The 18,907-nt window shown below is 40.2% G+C and overlaps 1 protein-coding gene across 3 annotated transcripts in view; it reads right to left on the bottom strand.

Annotated features, from left to right (window-relative positions):
* The window catches only part of pknox2 (pbx/knotted 1 homeobox 2), a 101,629-nt gene that overhangs the window by 33,254 nt on the left and 49,468 nt on the right, over positions 1-18,907 (bottom strand). For 2 of the 3 annotated variants that reach the window (XM_040150009.1, XM_040150008.1), the window contains 2 exons: positions 11,901-12,007; positions 9,166-9,302 (listed from right to left, as the gene is read on the bottom strand). In XM_040150009.1, coding sequence (XP_040005943.1) covers positions 9,166-9,302; positions 11,901-11,987 — 224 coding nt within the window. In that variant the 5' untranslated portion in view covers positions 11,988-12,007. Of the gene's footprint in view, positions 1-1,194; positions 1,237-9,165; positions 9,303-11,900; positions 12,008-18,907 lie in introns of those variants that run through there. The other variant, XM_040150010.1, reaches the window with a different exon arrangement.

The following is an 18,907-nucleotide window of genomic DNA, read 5'->3' as shown; positions in this document are numbered from 1 at the left end:
CAGGTCTCAGACCTTAATTAGCCTGTTAGGGCTAAGGCTTGTTCACAATCATCGGAACAGTCAGATGATGCAAATTTCAAAGCTTTGTAAATACTCCAACTCCTCAAACCTTATCCCAACAATCAGCAACCACAGGCTCCTCTAAGCAGCTTCCCAGTACTTTTAAAAATTAAAATAATTGATGCCCACAAAGCAGGAGAAGGCTATAATAGACAGCACAGCCTTTACAGGTAGCCGTTACCTCAGTTTGCAATGTAATTAAGAAATGGCAGTTAACAGGAACGGTGGATGGCAAGTCGAGGACTGGAAGAGTAAGAAAACTTTCAGAGAGAACAGGATTGCAGGATCTAGCAGGATTGCTAGAAAGGAAAAACAAAACCCTAATTTGACTGAATAGGACCTTCAGGTAGACTTTGAAGTGGTGGTGGTGCGCAACTGTGGAGCAAAACTCACAAATGTGACCTTCATGGAAGAGTCAACAGAAGAAAACTTTTCCTCTGTCCTAACCACAAAATTCAGCATCAGAAGTTTGCAAAAGAACATCTAAACAAGCCTGATGTTTTTTGGAAACAAGTCCTGTGGACTGATGAAGTTAAACTGGAACTTTTTGGCTGCAATGAACAAAGTTATTTTTGGAGAAAAAAAGGCAGCAGAATTTCATGAAAAGAACACCTCTCCAACTTTTAGGCATTGGGGTGGATTGATTATGCTCTGGGCTTGTGTTGCAGCCAGTGCCACAGGGAACATTTCACTGGTACAGGGAAGAATGGATTCAATTAAATACAAGCAAATCCTGAGACCAAACATCACAATGTCTGTAAAAACGCTGAAGATGAAAAGAGGATGGTTTGTACAATAGGTTAATGATCCTAAACAAACCTCAAAATCCACAACGGACAACCTTTAGGGTCGCAAACTGAAGGTTTCGCAATGGCCCTCCCAGTCCCCTGACCTTAAACATCATGACAGAAACAGAAATTTTAACCAGGAGTGCCCAAAGTTTTTCATGCCACAGTATACAGTATATGTTAGTGTGCTTACCAGTTCCCCTCAGCCCATTTCCAGCCCCTGCGTACTTCTCCTAGGCCATGTTCTTCCCTTCATCTCCCCAGACCTGCCTTTCTCTAGCTGTTCACCAGATATCCTCAGACCTTCCCTCTTGACTGCCCCACACCTGACACTCCTGATACACACCTGTTCCCACTCCTCATCGGCCTTGCAGTCACCTGAATTCTCCCAAACCTGCAACTCATTTCCTAATCAGCCTTGCACTACTTATACCAGTTCAATTCGTTTGTTTCTTGCCTGATCCTCTGCTTATGCCCCAGTGTTTACCTTTGTGCCTGCAACCTGCATGTTGTAACCTGTTCCCTTTAGCTGCCTGCCTGCCTGCCTGCCTGCCTACCTGCCTGTATACATGCCTGCCTGCTTGTCCACCCATCCCTCTTTAAGCCTTATTTTTCTTCAGTTCTTCAATTAAAATTCCCGCACTGAAGCTTCATGCCTGTGTGTCTGCATTTGAGTCCAGATATTAAAAAACTGTGACAGTACGATCTGGCCAGAATGGACCCAGCAGATCCAACGTTTTCTGTGGAGGAACTTAATCAGGTGAAGCGTCTCATTCAGGATCTTTAGTCTACTGCCAAAATGCCTCCAGCATAGAGCAGAAAGATGCAGACCTGTCTCTGGCAATCCGCCTGGTCACTTTGAAACCTTGGATGAAGAAGGTTCCTGCCATCGCAGATTTTGTTGACTTTCCAGCCTGCACCCCAGTCAGCTAGCCACCAGCCTGATAGTACTTCAGTCTGCACACCAGTTGGCTAGCCTCCTGTCTGCCCCTGTTCCCAAATAAGTTTAGCCTCCTGTCTGTTCCTGTCCTCAAGCTGGCTAGCCTCCTGTCCCGATACTTAAGTGATCCCTTTCCTTGGGACTCACCTTGCTTGTGCCAGGAGGTATCTAGGGGTCGGAGCTCCTAGAAGGAAGCATGGGTCTTGTAGATGTTAATTCCATAAGCTTCTCAGCACCAGAGAGCCTCAGATGCCTGGTGAGCCCAGGCCTCCACTGCCCAGTGCCATGATCAACACCCAGTCAGACCCCTAGCTGGACCCTGAGTTAGCTGTCCTGTCTCTTCCTGATTCTGTTCCTGAGTCGGGCAGCCAAGCCGACGCTAAGCCTATTACTAAGTCTGTTCCTGAGTTGGCTGTCCCAGCTGATGTCTCGTTGTTTTTGAAGATTTTCTACAAAAGACTCTGAACACAAATAAATACACAAAACACTGATAAGGTTAAAGTGAAATATATTGTAAGTTACAATATAGGAGACAAACAAACCTTAAAACAAGAAGTCAAAGGAGAGTCTCTCAATAGAAAGAGTCTTACAATCATCTTAATAGTGTTTCTTGAGACAAAGAACTTAGTCCCAATCGGTTATCTTTACTTCAACCCAAACACATCATCCAATAAAATAAAAACATAAATAATGTTCTCGCTCTGCCCTTGCACTGGTCATAAATTGAATCCCAGACAGACATAACTTGGCTTATTTCCATTTATGGTAAGGCGACAGGCTGCTCCATATGTAGGCCCCCCTGGACTCATAAAACATCTGTCTAAGGCCCCTGGGAGAGATGTTGAAACTTCTATAGGAGCATCACCAAAAGCGAATAAATGATAAACCAACTTTTCGTTCACATCGTCTCTCCCTGAGTCCGTTCCTACCAGCCAGACAACCAGCAAGCTATTTTTGCCATCGTCTCAGCAATGACCAGCCAGATCATCAGGCTGACTGCCCAGTGCTCCAGTTGCCAACCTTTCTTGCATCTGGTTCTCAGTTTCCCCTGTGAGCCAGTCTAAACATCCTGTCACTGGCCACCTTCTCTGGACCCCAGTATCCTGCTCTGACTCCTGAGGAGTCCCTCGTGCTTTGCCTCCAAAAGGGGATCCGCCTTCGCTGTTGGCCTCCTGCTCAATCTAAAGAGGGATCCTGTCTTCACTGTTGGCCTCCTGCTTGACCTCCATAGGAATCTTGCCTTCGCCACAGCCCACCAGAGTGGTCCTGCCCACTTCACTGCATCCGCCAACTCCCACTGAACCAGTTTCGTCTGTCTGTCCTGCCTTCAGGTAGTCCGCCAAAGATCTCCTGCTCCACCTCTGTCCTGCCCCCAGTTCATCCACCTGAGGTCTCCCACTCCACTGCTCCTTGAAAGATCGTCCGCTTACGTCCTTTTGTGTTTACCTTTCTTTCTGCTACCTGTGTGTTGTAACCTGTTGTCTGTGCCTGCCTGCCTGCCTGCCTGCCTGCCTGCCCGCCTGTATACCTTCATGCCTGCATGTCAACCCATCTATCTTTAATCCTGGGTTTTCTTCAGTTCTTCAATTAACATTCCTTCACTGAAGCTCCCTGCCTGTGTCTCTGTGTTTGGGTCCAGAAAGCAACAAACTGTAACCATATGATTACATATATCATCTAGGTTTTCTTTTTAGATGCTTTATTTGTATGTTTACTTCAAAGAGTACTGTTCTTTATTTATTCATTTCCAGCATCTTTTTAGGAGAATATTATTATTATTACTGTAAATATAATATGCTGATAGTACTTATTTTCAGGCCTGACTAGGGTCTGCAGGTATGCCTGTCAGGCTGTATACAGCCCAGACAACCTTAACCAATAAAATAGGGCAGCCTCTAAGTAACCTAAGAAGCAAAACCCTTGGCAAGTCCAAACAACTCTCTGCAAATGAATGAGTGAATTTTTTCTCCCATATGTATGATAGTGGCAGTAAAATAAGACAGCAATGTTCAGAGAGACTTTAGTAACAGGATTTTGAAAAGTGAGGGGGGTATACAACCCCCCTAGTTATGCTGCTATAGGCCTAGACTGCCGGGGGACTTCCCATGATGCACCAGAGTCTCTCCTCCTCTTCCTCTCCATCTGTACGCATTCATATCGCATCAATGCTCATTACTAACTTGACTTCTTCTCTCTCCAGTAGTTTTGTGCTTTCTCGTCTCTCTCCTCTCTCCTCCTGTTGCTTTCTGCAGGTATTTCTGCCCCTGGTGCTGCTGGATCTATAACTGCAAGCCACCTACTGCCCCCATGATCCTGCTCAACACCCACTGCTTCAATTATTATGATTATTAATATTATTGTTATATTTAGTTTTATTAATATTATTTTCCACCCTATTATTATAATTATTAGTTTTATTATTAATCTCATTATTATACATCTTTATGTGGTACCTGTACTGTGCTATGTCCTCTTTCCTCCCCCCCTGCACCCCTTTCTCTCTCTCTGTCTCCCCCTCTCTCTCTCTTTCTCTCTCAACCCAGTCAGTCGAGGTAGATGGCCATGAGCCAGGTTCTTTTCAAGGTTTCTACCTGTTAAAGGGGAGTTTTTCCTTGCTGCTGTAGCCAAGTGCTTGCTCATGGGGTAATGTTGGGTCTCTGTAAATATACCTATAAAGAGTACGGTATAGACCTGCTCTATATGAAAAAGTACCCTGAGATAACCTCTGTTATGATTTAGTACTGTATAAACAAAATTGAATTGAATTGAATTGACAGCTGTGAAGTGCAAATGATGTTCAATTCTCCTCTATGTTTTCTGGAGGCCACTCTTGTGACAAGTAAAGATACCATGGATTACTAAGTTTCCTGAATGAAATAAAATAAAATTTAAAAAAAAGAAAACTGTGGACTTCCTTCTCATTTAAAGTCAAGCGATGAGAAAACTCATAAAAATGTGTATTGGAGAGAAACAGCCAATAAAACCACTTGAGCTTTGACACAGTTTCTTGCATTCAGCAGCGACTGAGTACCATCGCACGCTGACCTGCTAAATAGTGGAGGCAAGGCCTGTTTTAAGCCTGCAAAACAGTGAGAGTCTGGAAGAACAGCACACTGGCTGAGGATGCATTGATGCATTGTTACAGTGAGGATAAACAGACTTTATGGTGCATTACAGAGGCAGTCAAACAAACAGGCAAGCACAAATGTGGCCAATGCTGTTCTTGGATGTGTCAAATTAAAAGCCCTCCCTCCCATTGTGTACGGCATGAGAGGTCTTCAAATTTTCCCTTCTTTTATGCCATTAACAGCAAGTGCATATACAAGCATAAACACACCCGAGGCGGAATAAATTCTTGTATCTCTTGTAGTTTGGTGGCTGTTAGCATGACAGCATGTTAACCTTCGCACAAATACACACAAACCCTTAAATCCAGTCTCAATGCAAAATACCCAGGCTGACCAGCATGAGGGAGGCTTTCAACAGAGACCCACTATGGAGAGGAGTGAATGATAATATGCATCATACAGGGCTCTGCACTGCAACACTGTCATCTTTTTAAAAAGATCCCACCACTGTCAAAACACAGAATAAATACAATTTTATTCCTGTTTTCTCCCACTTTCTGATGCTAATAAAATCTGTTACATAACATGAACAACTGTTTCTTAGGCCAAGTAGAGTTTAATATGTTTGATGTATGTTGATGTAACATGTTACTGTATACAGAAGATATACAGAAGATATGTAATACTGCCGGTGAGGACTTCTAAAAAACGCACTAATCTTACTGTTTATAACTGATTCTCTAAATCCTCCACATGTAAAGCAAGCGAGTAATTAATGTAAGCAAACTCATAAAAGTGTGACCTTAAAACAGCATGTGCTGGTAAACACAGCTCTTCTACCTGAGTTGTTTCTAAGCATCAAAAGGACATTTCTGTTTAAAAAACAAAAAAAGGACTATTATGTTGTGTCTTTCAATTAAGTGCATGTTTCCATCTCTGAGCCGAATCAGCTTCCATCAGCTGTGAACACTACATCTGCAACCTGAAAAACAAAGCCCTTACCGGATTTTTAATAAGATGCAGTGAATCCAGAAGGATCTTTATAGTAAATGCCACAACTCATTAGGCTAATTACCCTATCACACATTTACTCCGCTGCTAATAACAAAGTACGCAAAGAGACAGAGAGAGGGAGAGAGGAAACCACACATCTCCTCATAAAGTTGGCATTCTAGCAATTAGACAAAAGAAACATTAAAGCCCACACACACTTCCTGAGCAATATAATTAAACAAAAATGGCAGAGATACTGATTCTCTGTACTTTTCTCTTTTCAAAGTCTACAGCCCCCGTATGAGCACTGTGTAGAGGCAGGAACACTGGCATATCAGACTTCTTTTAAAATAAGAGTGCTATTTATGTCTTTTTGCATATTTTGACTCACTGTGGGAGACAGTGACTTGTGAAGTCAAATTTAATTGTGTTTATAACAAGGTAACAAGGTGTATTTATTCATTAGCTTCTTGCATGGACAAAAATAATTCCAAAATTCTAATCTGTTCTGCCTCCTCTGAATACAGAACAGCAAGGATTTCACTTAAGAGCTACAAATATTCATATTTAACAGCACATGCTGGTGAACCCTCAGCTCTTTTTGCTCCCTGAGCTCAGTGCTGCCTCTGACACTGTTGATCACAACATTTTAATTGGCCATCACACACATTTACCGACTCGGCTGGCTCTATATTCTCCATAGCACCATTTAACTGGGAGGTAACTCAAGTTTCCATCTTATTACTCTACCTTTGTGCCCCTGTTGTGTCACATAAAGACACTGATAATATACAGCTGTATTTGCCTGTAAAATTAAATGATACAAACCCTTATACTCTTTAATGGATTGCTTAGTAGACAGATATTTAAAACTTAAAACCTTCCTCGACTTAATGAAAGAAAATCTTTAGTTGTCAGGTGAAAACAGAAGTATAATAACTTATACTTCTAAGTATAATATCTTATACTTCTGTTATATATATATATAAAGATAGATACACATATATATTGCCATAAATTATTTACACTTCTGTTTGTCTACCGGTTACGCAAATGAGATACATGTTAATTAGTCAGCTTTAGAGGTGTTGGATGGCATTTTCTTTCCCACTTTGGACAGAGCTGTTTTTCCTATTTTCCTCTTCTACTGTGCATGTTAAAAACTGTTTTACATTAATTAACACACCGAAGAATGGAAAGATAGCTCTTATAGAGGCACTCCAACCAAGCAACTAATAAAGTACATTAGCATTATTAACATTAATGTATTCTCTTTAGAACACAACAAGTGAGCTGGGTAGCTGAGACTATATTTAAATACATTTACAAATAAAAAGGTATATATGTCTTTGCTAAAGTCATGTCATCAGGCTTGTTGTGTTTTGTTGTTACGGTGAGCTCCTTCTTTACTCACCTCTATGCGGTTTAGGGAGTGAAGCGGAGAAAAGTGGAGGTTCAAAAAAACCCATGTGGAAGTGGAAGCGGGGCTGATTTACTGATTTCGACTGCTCTTCCACCCCACCCCCAACCACCAAACCAAGCTGCTTCAAACATGGCTGCTCACATCAAAGGCAGCCTTGTGTCTCAGAGGAGCTGCTAAGGACTTTACAGAAGCTCGCCTCAGGCCTGAGTGCGGGGGCTCGCACCTCCTCAGACAGCAGTGGCGGATACCTGCGGGTGGGACCTGAGGAGCCGGGACATTCAGCCCAACACAGTCTGCAGAGTCATCGTTACTATACAGGCTGCACCAGACAGTGCAGGGCAGCTTCTGCCTTATTTGGCTCAACAAATCTAGTTAGTTGTTGGTGTGCTGCCTACACCAGGAGATCACCCAGCGCGATTAAAAATGTCTGTATTTTGAATAATTTACTTCATAAATAGATAATACAAGCTCATTATAAGGGTGCATCAATATTCTAGTGATAAGCTCAAAGAGGAATGAGGTGAGGGGGGGGGTTGTTGTTTTTTTTTTACTGGTGTTTTGGATTTCACCTAGTAGTGATTTTTTCTGTTCTTATTTTCTACACCTAACAAGGTGGTGCCTTCGAGGGCTTCTACATGGTAAATAAAAGCATAAAATCTGGAATAAATGTCAGTAAGGTGATCTGTAAACATCCAAAAATAAAGGAAACCAAAAAGAAAAACTGGTGAAAAGATTCTCTATAGTTCAGCGTGAAAAGTTGTCACAGAAATTTCACAGTTCTTTTACTCAGAGCTTATTGCAAATTGATTTTAAAGTCTACTTAAAGAAAGTGTACTAATATTTTTAGGAATGACAGAGGATAATTTCAAAATTTACGCATTCCCTTCGATAAATGGGGATGTTTAAAGTCTCCTAAACTAGTAGTTTGACTCCAAAATGAGGTCTCTATGACTTGAAGAATGATGCTTACCTTTGAAAATGACTGTTGGCGTGAAAGAGAAATGAATTAAGTTTTACAATTAAAGTCTGGAGTCATGCTAAAACCGTACACAACACAACTCTGTTTACCCAATGAAATTTCATTTTTAATAATTTTATCATTTTCTGTCTTTTTACCCTACATTGGTGGTTATAATCCCCTATAGTAATGGAAAGCATTTTAAAGCTTTTCATTTGTCAAGTTTTTCATTTTCAGTGTGTCATCTATTCGTTTATTGTCACACCCTAGTAATGACAGACAAGAGCCCTGAGTTAGTATACACTGTGCAGAAGTCAGAGAAACAGCCAGGCTATTGCTGCTATATCAAATGCTTATTTTAAAGTCAATTTATTAAATTCAAAAAGAAAATCGAGGGTGCTTCTGCTCGCCTTTGATGAGTGAAAGCATTTACTGAAGGTGCTCTCTGGTTTAAGAATGATACAAAGTGAAAATGGAAGGATGCACCCTTCAAGTACAATTTTCAAAAGCTTTAATGTCATGGGTAGTTTAAGAGAACACATTAAAAACAGCCCTACTGCTTTTTGCCTTCATTGGCAAATCAAGTCAATTTAGTACAATTTCTTAACGCCAGCACGAGGCGAAAGAGAAAATGCAATGATTATTCCAAAGGAGGAACAACTGAGGGGAAACTCAAGGGCAGAATAGTGCATATTGCCAACGCTAGCTTGACAAATAATGGGCCAAAAAGTAACATTTATTTACCAAGAGGCAAAGTGATTAACAGTTGCATAAACAAAATGGTGTTTCACAGCAGGTTGACCGTGGTAAGTTTTCTAGGTTAACTGGGATGATCATGCAACTATTTTGGGGTTCAGATTTGTGCATCGTTAACCCAATATAGACGTATAGACCTTATAATCACACATAAATGTCTCATGGCACATTGAACCAACCTGTAAACAGCCCTCTTGTCAGACTCGAGCTGAGCCTGAGGGTCAAGGGTCACACTGACAGAGGTATTCCCTGCTGCAGTGGCTGCTGGGATATGGACCTGTGGGGTCTTGGTGTTCTGCTGAGTGGTACCCGTCATCTGTGGACACAAAAAATAATCACAAAAAAAACTTCACATTTAAATATTTTTAAGTCATTATAATATCATTATTTCATTTTCCCGCATTGTTCAGTTGAAGCAGGTGCAGTGTGCTTTGAGCTAAATGCCAACATGGTAGCATGCTCACAATGACAGTGCTAGCATGTTTAAGTTTAGTAGGTATAATGTTTACCATGCTCCCCATCTTAGTTTAGCATGTTAGCATGCTAACATTTACTGTTACATTTACTCCAACACAAAAAATTTCATTAGTGTTGGGCATCTGGGCGCTATGAATATCTGCACGAAATTTCATAGCAATACATCTCAGTAGTTGCTGAGACATTACAGTCTGGACCAAAATGGTGGACCAACCAACATTGTTATCCCTACAGCCATGACACTAGCCGGGCTAAAAACAAAATTCATAATACATTTCAACAAATCAGGTGTTTGAGCAAATCAAGATTGAACATCAATTCAAGAAATAATATAAATCAATGTGTTTCAGTGTATATATGTAACTTTAAATTATCTAAACCAACTGGACCAAAATCGCAAACAATCCTTGAGTTGTTTTTAATTAGCTTTTGCATGAGCTTCATATGATCACATGATCACAGGGTTATCTCATGAGCATGAGCATGCAGCTGCTTGTAAGGTCCAAGTCATTTTTTAATCACTTTTCAAAAGCAGTAAGGTGCAACATGAATCTGATGCTGACAAACTACATATGAGGATGAAGCTGGAATGAATAATTGCCGCTTGACAGGTCAGCAGCCTTCTAATGAAGCTGTTAAGCAAAATGAATGAGACAGGATAGATTCAGTAATTGAACAAGGCATGCTCAGGTCATATATACTGTTTACTGATACTGATTCCTGTTAAATGATAAATATTCAATTTGTATTTAGCTACAAAACAGTGACACTTCAATAAGTATGTTCACAGCTGGTCAACTTGTACTTAGATTACTGTTGTACCATACATCCTGTATTCTTTTGCTCTGAACCACAACACCACTGGTTGTTCAACGTGGAATAATTAGAGAATCTGTAAACTTCTTCTGGCGTTATTTGTGCCATGAGGCGGGCAGAAGAGCAAAATACTTTACAAACACGACCCATTGTCTTTCTTATCCTTTACCCCACTTTCCTCCCTTTCATTCGTTCTCCCTGACGAAATGAGTCTAACAACCCCCATTCCTCCTTCCTGTTTTTGAGTCAGGGTGGGGTGGGAGGAAGCTTCAAGTCTTAATCCCAGCACCAAATGGAAAATAAATTAGCTTCTTCACACTTAACTAGCTCTCATTTGCATTTGCACAGCGCACAGGCTGCAGCTCAGGAGCTCTCCCCTGGCACTAATCCTCCGGGCGAAAGCAGACAGAGGTGTTGTGGACAAGGAGGAGGGTAGGGCGTTCAGATGAACCTTTTCTGCTTCACTTCCATGGGATGGTCTGGAGTGTTAGACAAAGCTTGTGTCCAGCCACAGTTAGGCTACATTAATTACAGTGACCTGTTGGTGGCATCATGTTGTGTTGAACCCTGCAGGCTGGGGCTTGACCTTTTAGACTTACTTTGACATACAGTGTGTTTCTATCTTGCATCCATGTCTTAATTATAACATACAATTCAACCACATGACAAAATGATTTTAATATTTCTATAGACACTTTCATTATGTTTGTGGTGGTAGTTAAAGTAGTTAATAATGGGTAATAATATTACTCATGATACCTCATGATGTTTGTCTCTTTTAAGGTATCACTATAACATTCTTGTAATATTTCTATCACGTTCTCTCTATAATTTTATATTACAACAATATTCCCATAATATTCCCGCAGAAACTCATACTTTGATGTTTTTCATAGTGACATTATTGTAATTTTATTGTAGATAACCCTAGTGTTCTGTTTGCTCTAAAAACATACTTAACATCACTTTATCACCTTGACATTTAAAACTTTTCCCTGATTTTATCAGAATGCTTATAAACATGATTTTGAAATGAGAACATGTTTCAGAAGTCCACTACAGAAAACGACACATTATTTCTGTCTAAGATCTAAAGGACCCCAGCTACAAAAGCTGGGTAAATACAATGGATGTTCACGTACTCTATGTCTCTGATTGGTGTTGAAACAACTTTTTACACAGCACTACCCCTCCCAAATGCCAATTAAGAGTTTTAGGATAGTTTGTTAATAAGAGGTCAAACAGGGGGTGTGACCTCTCTGGGGTCTAGTTGACCCAAAATATCAGTAATATCAGATGACCTACTGTCTATTTTTTGTCAATAGTAGAGAACACACACACACACACACACACACACACACACACACACACACACACACACACACACACACACACACACACACACAGAATTGGTGTCTGTGAGGAATCAAAATGCAAGGGTTAATGCTTACTTTTATCTATTTTGGTATCACTGTTATATTACTATAAAAATGATGAAATAACCCAAATGGTAACTTTGATGTAAATAGTGTAAGAAGCTGAGACCCCCATTTTCAGAGTCTTTAACATTCCTTCATATAGTACCAAAAGCACTGAGGTAAATTGTGACGAAACTTCTGACCTGTTGGCTCTCCTGGTACGATGGTGGAGGAACACTCTGGGTGGCCATCATTGGCACTGCAGGTGCTGGGGACACATGTTGCATCATGGGATAGCTTCACATTGAGACTAGAAAAGAAATGCAGGAAAAAAAAAAGAAAACATGAATCCAGTGAAAGTAGTGATTGTATATTCTATTATAGCAGCAGCCACCAGGTGCTGCTATGATTAAATAATAGGAAATGGGATTCTCACGCAGCATCTCACTCTCTTCCCTCTCCCACTTCTTTTCCCCTTTTCTGTTTACTAATTTATTTTTTTTGCTCTATCTCCCCTCAGTCTCCCTCTGCATGTATTGCATAGAGCTGACAGAGATACTGGGATGATGTATTAATACTGAGTGATCCACAATGCTACCAAGCAGAAAGAAAACAAAGCAATACAAACTCAATCATGGGGCCCTTTACAGAAATATTTTACATACCAGCAGGTTCATAATGACACTACAAACAAACCCAACGACTTGTTTACCAATTACAGACAGCTATGCTTGTTTACTAATTACAGCTGGCTTTAAAGCAACGTATTGTGGTGGAGTCACCTTGGTCGTCTCAATGTGTTGGCTGCTGGTGTTGTTTTTGCACTGTTACCAAGCCAATCAAGAGTTCTAATTAGGGCTCTTGTTGGTGTACTTATTGCTATTGGCCGGAACCCCACAGGGCTCCGGGCTTTACCCTGTGGAATGCTGCTGTAACCATCGCTCCCACCCTGACTGAAGGAGCTAATTGTGTTACACACACAAACACACACACACATAGACCCCTACCATTGCCCCAACTTACTATAGGCAAGCACAGCAGGTGCTCCATCCTGAAGCTACATATAACCTATGTGTATACACTGCATGAAAATGTCTTGTAAAGTACCTATTTTACCGGGGGGTTGGGGGGGGGGGGGGGGTTGGACTAAACCTTTTCTTTAAAGGTTCATTAAACATTTTATTTATCAAATTTTACTGTTTTTAACCAATGTCCAAAATAAATGTAAGCCATGATCTTGAACTGATTGATACAAACACTACAAAGTTCAATTTGTTGCTTTAAATAGTGATGTAGATCATTAAATGAATATTTCTTCAAAGTCCAAATGTTCACTGGATACCTCGAGCTACTGGACTTTTTGGAAAAATTTCTCATAATACCACATAAAACTTTGTGTGGTCATGAAACAGAGGCAGCAATTACAATGGGCTGGTGCACTTGGACTGAATGGTGTTGACCTGGAGGAAAATGCTTGATTATAAGCTAGTGAAATGGAACTGAAAAGTTCAGAGCAAAATCTCTGCATCAGTTGCAACATCCCTTCAGAGTTACTGCCTCTGGAAATAAAAATGTGCTATAAATCCGGCTGACCACTAAAACAAGGACTTGCAGTATGTGACTGTGAGTTGTGAGATTATGGCCTGATGAAAAGAATTTATCACAATCATATAATAAGTTTCACAGGAAGCAATGCAAGGATTTTAGAAAAACAATTTCCTGAATATCATAGGGGATATTATACAAAAACGAGAATATACAATAACATAAATTGAGCCAACTATAAATGTATAACTTAATACCACAGACTCACTAAGAAGGAATATTACAGGAACATTAATGTGATTGTGTGGTTAATTCTGCTAAGAATGAACTCCACGGCAGTATTACGCAGCACTTCTGCTTTAAATCCTATAAAACCCCTGTTGTATGCTGCTCCTGTAGTCTCACACATCTGTTTGTTGGGCCCGACGCTCCTGGAATAAAAAGACTTTTTTTGGGTAGTTTTCAGGTTCCTGCTGCCAGACAGGAAGTGATGCAAACATCTCATCCCTTTCTTCAGAATCAGGACAATACATGACAGACGTTCCCAGACAGTGAGCTCATCCCCCACTGAGACCCAGACCCTGGTAATATCTCTGACTGGAAAAGTCAGAGACATGACAACTGGCTGAGCCCCAACTAAAAGTGAGTGGCATCTGAACCCGCCACTGCTGCCAACATTCTGATGTTAAATGCTGGTTTAGTTTCATTGATGAGTTCTAATTTGGGGTTTTAGCGCTGCATGTTTTATCATGACATACTGTGTCTGTGTGTGCTGTGTATGCATGCGTGTGGATGTATTCAGTGCAGCATTATATGAGCATGACTATTTGCACTGTGTGCGTTCACATTTGTGTGTGTGCCATGTGCATGTCTCTGCAAGTCATTTTGTGTACTGATTGCGTCCTCTGGTTTCTGTTCTCATTCCAACTGGTATCAGCTGAAAGGCATCTTCTCTGTTATCAGTCCTCATTTTAATTGCAAATGCAGCGAGCGTGTTAGTGATTAAATGGAAAATTGCACATTAATTGATGAGACTGAAGATAAAGCAATTCCAATTACTGCACAGTATTTTAGGCGGCCTCTCAAGTTTCACCATCCCTCGAAGGAATGAGCCACCAAACGCCAAATTTGAGCAGGCAATCCCACATCCGTAAATAAACACACAGGAACACATAACATGGACAAACACATGCAATACCATGGCTGCTGAAGCATGAATGTACATACAAGAATAGACAAGAACACTGCCAAAACATGAACAAACACGACATTTAATTTCAGCTGTGAAATTAAACACAAAAAAAAACTTGCCTCATGAAATTAAAAGTACAAGTCTCTTTCAGAAAAAATTCAATATCCATCCCACAACCACTCTGTAACTCACCAAAGGTGTACAGTTACACAATAAGTCATAAAATTCATTTTGAGGACAAATGACATGTTTGTTCCTCAACAAAGGCCTTTGAATTATTACAGAGTTCATAATGCATATCAACTGAAAAGTGCCTGTAGTTGCAATCAAAATTCAAAAGCAAGCATAAAATGGAAAATGAGAAGTAGGCATAAATTTATTCCAACAAACATCAAAGGGTTTTATGAATTTGGATTGGAGGCACTTGTAGTCTTTCAACGGATTCTGTGCAGTAAGAAATGCTTCTATTCAGCATTCAATTTTCCAGCAATTCTCAGGCACAGAATGGGCCTTTGCTGTATTGATGTAAGATTAGTCAGTGGCATAGCTGCAGTTTCACTCCGTTTACCACCAGCATTGAAATGAAAATCCATATCTGGTTACCAATAATGCGATCACTGCCTCTGGCCTCTCGACTTCAACCTTGTCTTCTTTGGTTTGAAGGTGAATTCATTGCACAGTGTTGAACTTCTATTAAATGTGAAATGGGAATGCTTCCTGCTGCAAGCCAAGGTGATAAAAAGAAAACGGATCCTCCTTGGGATTTAAACACAGAAAACAGCATCATGGAGCACATGTCTTGAAATCGAGATCGTGACCTGGCAGGGTTTTGGCACCAGACCATGAAAAGCAGACTTGTGGTAGATAAAGATGTGTTCTTCTCTTATGTGCAATTACCAACACTTCCCTGGCTGCAAAATTAGGGTAAAGTGTTGAACAGAGGTGCCGGTGCTAACATAGTCACACAAGTTTTTGAGCACAGGTGATGGATTGATTCCTCACATGAAAAACTGAAAATAACCCTGCTTTTTAGTTGCCTGTTTGAGGCTGTTGAGACTTTGATATTCTGATTTTTATAGCTCTCTCAAATACAGTTCAACTCACTTTCCTACCAAACCAAAGATAGGTGATGATTGGAGTGGAGGGAGTGTATTATGATGAGTGTTCACAAACTATTAGCTGCTATTAGCATAACACACCCGAATCTCCAACCAAACTGTCAAGTTGCATTGTGGGTAATGTAGGCACTAAGTTTTGACAAGGAAGAAGATCTCTAGTGCTGCTGCATGGATTTTGAGCCTTAATTTAAACCATCCATTGCAAGTCTGACAAAATCATAGGGGTGTAATGCTAGATGTGTGGATTTCGCTTTTATGGGATCACCAAAGTGATTAAAATTCATCCTGAGGGGATCCTAAATGTCTGAAACAACGTTCATGGGAATCCATACAGTAGTTATTGAGGCAGTTTACTCAAAACCACAAATCAACCGTAAGCCAACCTCATGGTGGTGTTAAAGAGTGCGTCGGAGGTGGTGTCATAGGTTCACCGTAGTCATTAGGATTCATCCAGTGGTTAACATAGATATCTGAACCAAATTTCATTGCAATCATCCCAACAGTTGTTTGAGATTTTTCAGTCTGCACAAAAATGGTGGCTCTACTGACCAACTGACTGACCAAACAAACAGACTGACATTGCCATCCATTTGGCCACATAAGTAGTTAAATACTCGATAAAAAAACACACAAAAATGTGTAGTGAATGATTGGGATTTGGAACATGCTTTTGTGTTTTATGTAGGTAGTTTTGAGGTCTTTTCCTTGTTTAATTTTTTTGATATGATCTAGTTATGGTTTTGTTATCTAGTTATGGTTAGGGTTATGGTCTTTGTTACAGTATGTAAGGATGTGTGTACAATATATATGTATGGAAGGATGTTTTGATAAAAGGCTGCAGTAATGCATGGACAGAGAACTGATAGCTCATTTAAACCCTATGGATTATCATTTCAACTTGACTCTCATTAAAGCACTGATCCAACAACTAGACCTTAATATAAATCATGTTTATATTTACGTATTACGTTTATGTACTTCACTTAGTATTGATTACCAACCAAGCTGTTCTTAGTGCATTTCTAATTCTCCATGCTGTTTTCAACAAACTAGTAGTCTCTCAAAATCGAATCAAATCAAAATCACGAGACAGTCCATTTGCTTTCATTACCCCCAGAATTGCTTTAAAAAAATAATTAAATAATTTTACAAGGCCAGTCTGCAATTCTGAGACAATCCCCATGATGCCAATTTCTTAAAAACCACAACAGTGCAAAGGCTTGTCTGACTTAACTAGTAATTGATTGGATCTGCTTCTCAGAATCCTGAAGTGTTCCATAAATAAGACTGTATCTTGAGCATATTCATGAAACAGAGACAGTGTATCAAAGCTATATTGAAATCTACTCTCCAACCGTTCAAGCCATGACAGATTGCAGCACTTCAACCCATTCTGATACCTGATCTGATATCACATGTACGTGCATAAAGTAGAAAACCTGCTTTCTGTGGATGTACCATCATTTGCACATTCTCCCATCAATATCTCATTTAATCTGTCCTGTTTGAGTTTGCTGGTTAAGAGGTTGACCTGCAGATGCAATGAATAACATTTGGAAGTGGGTATGTCACCTTGGTCAGATATTATGCATCTTGATGCCCCACAAGAGAGGGAGATGAATAAATAAATCAGCTGTTTTTGAATATGAGTAGGATCTAATCATCGCCTTATTGTCAGGTCTGATTTACAATGCAAACACCAGGAGGCGAGGCCTTGATGGCGTTGAGTAAACTGGTGGAGGGAAGGGCAGAATGGTAATGAGATCGAGGCAGCGGAGGGGGGCCCTGTTTACACATTTGTGGTTGGACTCAACACAGAAATCGGAAAACACACAGATCAGAGCGCAAACACCCAACACACACTTGGGAATGAGCATGCATGCAAACACAGGCATGTACTGTATAATAATGCACACATGCCAACACTAAACACGGAGATAGCAAAGCTTCAACCAGTGTCATCCTGAGGGCAATATCACACACACACTGTGTCTCGCCGTTATACACATGCACACATACATCTGTACACACACACTCACAGGCATGAGCGCATTCACAGCCAGAGGCAAAGATAGTCTCAACAGAGGTCTTAGGGCTACAAATAACCCCCAGGCTAAAGAGAGCTCCCCACATACTGCAGTCAGGACCCAATCCTCACTCCCAGACCACCTCATTAACCTGAGCCAGCAGCCCTCCCTCCACCCAGCCTCGCAATACCCTGCTCCTCACCAAACCACACTTACAATTCATGCTAGCATCATTTATTCATCTGCTCTTGTTGATTGGACTCACCCGCGCCCACAAGACAGATATGACATGGATTTGAAGCTTGGTTAAGGATGTTTTACGCATTGTTGTGAACATAGTTAACTCCAGGTCAGGCAAGATCACACTGAAAGTAGCGAGGCACGTTGGATTAATATAGGCCATTGTTTGAAAGATCTCAGGGGAAGGAGAGAAGTTTGTATGTGATTTCATATCTCTACAGTGTTCTGGAAGTCTCTCTGCATTACCTTATTGCAAATATTGCAATGGGGTATACATGGCAAGATGTTCGGTTGTTGAAATAAGATTTAAGAAGAAAAACTGAGCGCTTCTTCACAAGCCAACTTCACCCTTTACCAGCTTAGCAGGAGGAAAAAACTTCATGTTAATTTTACTTTCATTTTTTTAAACTTTTATTTTTTTAAATAAAACCAATGAGCTACATCATCACTGTCGACATGATGAAGAACATTCAGTCCTTTGGTGTTTTTCTCTTCTCACTCACTGGGCTGACTTCACTCTAAAGGTTCCATTGTCTCGTCCTTATCAATTTCCAATGACATTTTATGCTTGAATTTAAATTTATAACCTTTCCAGTTTATGCTTTCATAAAGAACTTCTTAATGAACGTCCTTCACATATTCAAATATTCCCCATAGCCATAATGAAGACACAAGGATTTCCCTTGGGTATAACAGTTAGAAAGAAAGAGATGAATCTTGTAAACTGCTGACAATGGCGTCAGTGCTCCAGGCTCACTGCAATTCTTGTTTCCTTTGTATTTATGCAAATGTTTGTTTGGATATTACAGATTCCAGTTTGATTGTCTTCTTCATGCTTTTAAAAATTAGATTAAAGTCTCAAGTAAAATGGATAGTGGTAAAATTGTAGTACACTGGAAAATTTTTGAAATTCCCAGAGGACAGGAACAAATAACCTTATTAGCATAGCAAAAAGCCCTTGCTATAATGAGGTGAGGTTTCTTTTATTTTGTTTTGTTTTGTTTTGTCCTGAATAGGCTTAACATGTAAAACCAAGATGAAAAGAATATTCAGGTAAATTGTTGTAGCATTTTTAATAATTTTTCAAG

The sequence above is a fragment of the Xiphias gladius genome, chromosome 17 (assembly GCF_016859285.1).
Source record: "Xiphias gladius isolate SHS-SW01 ecotype Sanya breed wild chromosome 17, ASM1685928v1, whole genome shotgun sequence".
Lineage (NCBI taxonomy): Eukaryota > Metazoa > Chordata > Actinopteri > Istiophoriformes > Xiphiidae > Xiphias > Xiphias gladius.
Note: the sequence above shows the minus strand (reverse complement) of the source record. Positions and strands in the feature narration are given on the sequence as shown.